At 37.6% G+C, this 5,613-nt stretch overlaps 2 protein-coding genes across 5 annotated transcripts in view; one reads left to right on the top strand and one right to left on the bottom strand.

Moving 5' to 3' along the window:
* Nucleotides 1–462, bottom strand: part of cltrn (collectrin, amino acid transport regulator) — a 14,287-nt gene extending 13,825 nt beyond the window's left edge. Inside the window, exon 1 of the mRNA XM_016454615.1 lies at nucleotides 335–462. Within this exon, the coding sequence (XP_016310101.1) occupies nucleotides 335–398 (64 nt within the window). The 5' untranslated portion in view covers nucleotides 399–462. The remainder of the gene's footprint in view (nucleotides 1–334) is intronic.
* A 4,662-nt stretch (nucleotides 463–5,124) lies between these two features.
* Nucleotides 5,125–5,613, top strand: part of LOC107664246 (ralBP1-associated Eps domain-containing protein 2-like) — a 65,374-nt gene continuing 64,885 nt past the window's right edge. For all 4 annotated transcript variants that reach the window (XM_016454766.1, XM_016454767.1, XM_016454764.1 and 1 more), the window contains exon 1: nucleotides 5,125–5,228. The gene's annotated coding sequence lies outside the window, so the exon portion shown is untranslated. The remainder of the gene's footprint in view (nucleotides 5,229–5,613) is intronic.

Below are 5,613 nucleotides of genomic sequence, written 5' to 3'. Positions count from 1 at the left end.
TTCTGAAAATTTTTTTTTTTTTTTTTTTTTATCCATCCATTTTATTAATTGAATTAAAAAAGAAAAAAAAAATACATTATTATCTGCAAATGCTTAATTCTATCTGATTGAACACATTTTCTAATACATTCATTCATCTTTAACACTATTATTCAGCCTCTCAGGTGGCTCAAAGACCGCGTTTTCTTTCCTCTGTGAGATTAAAAATGACTGCAGCTACTCTAAACTCAGAACAAATGACCAACCCTCAGCAGGTGCAAAGACCGGAGGAAAACGATTTCACTCAAACAGACACCGATTCGCACAAGATCCTGGGAAATCTGAGATGTTTTACCTTTACAAAGATCCTTTGCTACCAGGGGAGGCAGAAATATCAGAAGAAGAACTCCAGCTAGCATCTCTGTCTATCTGGATGAGCAACTTTATCTCATATGCTGCTGAATTCAGCGGTCAGAGATTATAAACCGGTCAGAGCTTAAGAGACAAAGGGCTGGACGGAGCCGTTTAATGGTTAAGCGATGACTAGACCTGCCTCCAGACTGAGAGAGAGAGTCAGAACAAACACCGTATATTATATATTATATAAATATATATATTATTATACATATAGTGGAGAAACTGTCATAAATATAAATTTAAAAGGAGAGCTGTGTGCCTGGCTGCCTTTGATTGTTTCTGCCGTGAAATAATAAAGTGAAATAGTGTGGGAGTAGGTAAACAGCTCTCCAGCTTGCGCTCAGGTCTATGAATGTAAATGCGAATGATTTCTCTTCATCATAACAACAGATGTGGCTGCGCCACTGACCTGCTCTGTTTTTATTTTTTGCTTCTGTAATAACTGTCTTCTCGTCTCAATATGTAAACACTGCAAACACCGGGTGTTTACAGCTGTATGATGTGCGATATCAACATGAACCTAAACGTCATTTTGACTTATGCCTTTATGCTGTTGTTTAAAGTTGTATTTTTCATTTTTAATGATGTGTTTCTGAATATGTCGTCGGTAACATCGCTTCAAAGTGTCGGCGTACTCTCGTAGGTGGGTCAGACATGGGTTGTTTCTGAAAAATACAAGGGAAATCAGTTCTCAGATGAAGGCTGTGCTTCCTGTGAACCCCTGATGATTGAAGCAAACCGCTTCTTCTGCATCTTCCCTTTGCTTGAGATGAAAGCTTTTCCTGCAAGACCAGAAAAAGACAAATCAGACAAGAAAGAAGTTTGATGGTTAACCACCTTCTGACACTGCAAGATGAGGAAACGTACAATGCGGTTAATTTGTTACCTAATAAAGATACCAGGTTTACTCATTCATCGTTGTATACACTCTCAGAAAAAAAGGTACAAAAGCTGTCACTGGGGCGGTACCTTTTCAAAAGGTACACTTTTGTACCTTTAAGGTACTAATATGTACTCTTTAGGTAGGCCTACTAATATGTACCTTTAAGGTACCAATATGGACTCTTTAGGTACAAAGGTGTACCTTTTGAAAAGGTACCGCCCCAGTGACAGCTTTTGTACCTTTTTTCTGAGTGTACCTCAAGTTTTTTCATATATGTGTTATAGGCCATGTCCACACGTGCACAGGTATTTTTATAAACAGAGTTTTTCCTTCTTCCATTTTTAAAAAAATCTCCGTCCACATGAAAACGCAAACGCATGTTATGAAGCACTGTCAAGAGCATGCCAAACCAACAGGTGGCGATATAATCTCAACCGTAAAGCCAGGTTGGCCAATCAGAAGCCTGAAATAGTTCCAGTAGGCGGAGATAACAGAGCAGGCGCTGACGTCACAAGCCAAAAACGCCGGTTTCACTGTCTACACAACAACACTGCAACCAGCGTTTTTGAAAATCTCCACCCTGGCAGGCGTTTTCAAAAATGTTCGGTTTCAGTGAATTGGTGCTGCGTTTGCGTGTGGACGAACGGCCTAACCGCGTAGAAAAAGCTTCGGTTTTAAAAATAACCGCATTCTTGTGGACAGGGCTATAGAATCAGTCAATTTATACTTTTATGCAGCAGAGGAACATTAAATACTGCGACAAAGACATTTAGAATGTCTCAAAAGATTTCTATTATGATAAATGCTGTTCTTTTGAAATTTCTATTCATCAAAGAATTCTGAAAAAAAAGTGTATCATGGTTTCCGCAAAAATATGGATCAGCACAACATTGATACTAATAAGAAATGTTTCTTGAGCAGCAAATCAGTTCGAATGATTCCTGCAGGATCATGTGACACTGAAGACTGGCGTAATGATGCTGAAAATGCAGCTTTGCATCACAGAAATAAATTACATTTTAAAATATATTCATATTGAAAAGAGTTATTTTGGATCGTAACAATAGTTCACTTTTTTATTTTTTAAACCAATAAATGCAGCCTTGGTGAGTATAAGAGATTCTCTTTCTCTGTATAAAAAAAATATTAAATATTTAGATATTAGATAAAAGCAAATATTATAACTTTCTGTAAGAACACTGAAAAAACCCCAACATAATTTCCCTAATGAGTATTTTGTCATGTTTTCCAGTAAAAATAAACATCCTTACAAAAAGATAAATGTATTTGAGAAGCAAAGTAGCATCAGATATTAAGTTTTCAGAGAATATATCCTGAATTATGCGTTTCGTCTCAGCCCCTGGCAATTTTCTATGCATAACCTTCACTAAATTCTCTTAAATTTATGCTTAAAACAAGAAACAACACTTTGCCGACAGGGTAAGAAAAATAAACCTAATTCAAGATATATCCTCTTTCACAATTTTGCTACTCACAGAAATGTCGTTTTCAGGAGGTTTAATAAGATATTTTGCCATTAATATTTGCAAAAACAAATTTGCCAAATGCCACTCTTATAGGATTTTAGTGCTGTTTCAACTACTTTTTCCACATCAGTAAATTCCACACAGGATATAAAGTCATATGAGACGCTGTTAGATAAGTGTCTGTCACATATAAATGTCATAAAATGTCACGCTTTGCTACCTGAGTGAACTATTGTTCACATGAGACATGCAACACCCCACAACTACAGTACCTTCATCAACTCATCATTTATAGTGGGAGAGATCAGTCTTCCTGAAGGTTTTTTCACTGTAATAGGAAGTAGGCTACGCAGGACACATTAACTCGAGCCAAGCCAAACCTGACCTGAGGTGGAGAGAAATATAAAATGTGGCTGATTGGCCAGTCATTGTCAATGTGTGTGTCACAATGATCATAGTTCATAAATTAGCTCTTGTGGAGCTCAAACCCGCAACCTTTGTCTTACCAGAGTAGATGTTTAACCGCTAAGTCACATCACTCCACAATTCTGAGTTCATTTGCCCGACACAAGATGGCAGTAAAGATCTAATGTATTCTCTTTCAAACTCAAAGGGAAATCATGAATAGACTTCACGGTTAGTATTCTACATATCTGTGATCTGTTCATTATTGATTGTGTCAATAATTCACATCAAATGCATAAAAATGAATACAGTCTGCTATTTGAAACTCCACACTCTTTCAAGTTCTAAACATAAATAAAACATAAGTAAACAAGCAAGAGTCTCGTTTTCATGCCATTTTAAAATGTCATTATTTTTTCATACTTTTAATATGAAATGAGCAGTTTTTAATTAAATGCAAATGTAAGTATAAATGTAACATTTTAAATGCAAATGTAAATTCCAAGTCTTTAAATCTCGAACAAAATGTAAATATAAATATTAATATGAAGGTACAATTTTAAATACAAATGTAAAAGTCTTTAAATTTTGAACATAAAATGTATACATAAATATTTATATAAAAAGGTATAATTTTAAATACAGACGTTGAGGTTTTTAAATCTTCAACATAAAATGTAAATATATTTAATATATGTAGTCATTACTAAATGTAATCATTTAAATACAATGCAAATGTTAAGTCTTTGTATGTTAACACTGAATATACATTTAAATATTAAATAAATATTAAATCTAATCTAGTCTAAATACATTTTAATCTTCAAACAAATGTAAAATATGATTAAAAATATATTAATAAAAATATCTTTATATTGTTAAATCTGTATAATTTTAAATCTATCTTAAAACTCTTTAAAGCAAGTATAAAGCAATTCTAAATCGTTAAAACACTATGTAAATGTAAAAATGTAGGCTACATTTAAAGTCTTAATATATATTAATGTACATCTTTATTACAAAAAAAATACATATCAACGTAAATATTTAATCAGAATGCAAATTTTATCTCTAAATATTTAGCCTGGTGTGTGCAGTGAGAGTTTGTGTGGTTTTGTGGCGCCTCTCTGCGGTCGGATGTGGTACTGAGAGAGAATAAACTAATCTTCATCTGTGTGTGTGTGTGTGTGTGTGTGTGTGTGTGTGTGTGAATCTGTACTGGAGCGCCACAGAGCGGACGCGCCTCTCTCCCTCCGCCACAGGGCCACGGAGAAGGCCGTACGTCTGCGGCTCGCGCTCGGGGATGGATCAGGGATCCGCCGCGGGCACCGGAGGGAGCTTCATTTCCCTGAGCGACACTGAGCAGAGATGTTACTCGGGGCTGTACGCGCTCTGTCAGCCCGACAGCAGCGGCAAACTGGCGGCGGGGAAAGTGGCGGAGCTGTTCCGGGCGTCGCAGCTGCCGGCCGAGACGCTGCACCAGGTGAGTTTACGCGGATTTCACCGCCGCCCCTCAACGAGCGTGACGGGGACGCCCTGGGGGGCTGCGCGCGCTAGAGGATCAGATATCTGCTGTGTCTGGATGTACAGTATGTGACGGTGTGTTCAGGTAAAGTTGAGGGGCCTGCTTGTGCCTTGAGGGCGTTTATGGTACAGTGATGGTATCAGATGGTAATACAATAGTACTCTGATATGTATAAACATTGACCTATGAATGAGGGTCATGTTTATACACCATTGTATTGACATAGTTCTTCAAGATAAGTAAAGGAACTTCACAGTATAGCCATGGTACTATGTCCAAAAACACATGACAGTACTTTTTGGCACTTGAAAGTGTACTGTAGTTTATACTGTAACTGTACTGTAGTGTGTATATATACTAATCACGATATACTAGATTAAGTGTATGCTATATACATATATGTAATAATTTACAGAGATGTTCCTCCGGGCTGTACGCGCTCTGTCAGCCCGACAGCAGCGGCAAACCGGCGGCGGGGAAAGTGGCGGAGCTGTTCCGGGCGTCGCAGCTGCCGGCCGAGACGCTGCACCAGGTGAGTTTCCGCGGAATTCACCGCCGCCCCTCAACGCGCTCCAGTGTCAGATATCTGCTGTGTCTGGATGTACAGTCAGTATGTGGCGGTGTGTTCAGGAAAGAGTAAAGTTGAGGGACCTGCTAGTGCCTTGAGGGCGTTTATGGTACAATGATGATATCAAATGGGAATACTATAGTAGGCTACTCTGATATGTATACAATAATTGAATTAGTACCATATTCATACACTATTGACAAGGTGCATAAAGGAATGGCAATGGCCAAACACACATGACAGTAGGCTATCATGGTACTTTTTGGCAGTTGAAAGTGAACTATGTAGTTTATACTGTAACTGTACTGTAGTATATATATATATATATATATTTATATACTAGACGCAG

Source organism: Sinocyclocheilus anshuiensis, unplaced genomic scaffold, assembly GCF_001515605.1.
Source record: "Sinocyclocheilus anshuiensis isolate Anshui unplaced genomic scaffold, SAMN03320099.WGS_v1.1 scaffold67, whole genome shotgun sequence".
In the NCBI taxonomy this organism is placed as follows: Eukaryota; Metazoa; Chordata; class Actinopteri; order Cypriniformes; family Cyprinidae; genus Sinocyclocheilus; species Sinocyclocheilus anshuiensis.
This window is presented reverse-complemented; position numbering and strand designations above follow the sequence as displayed.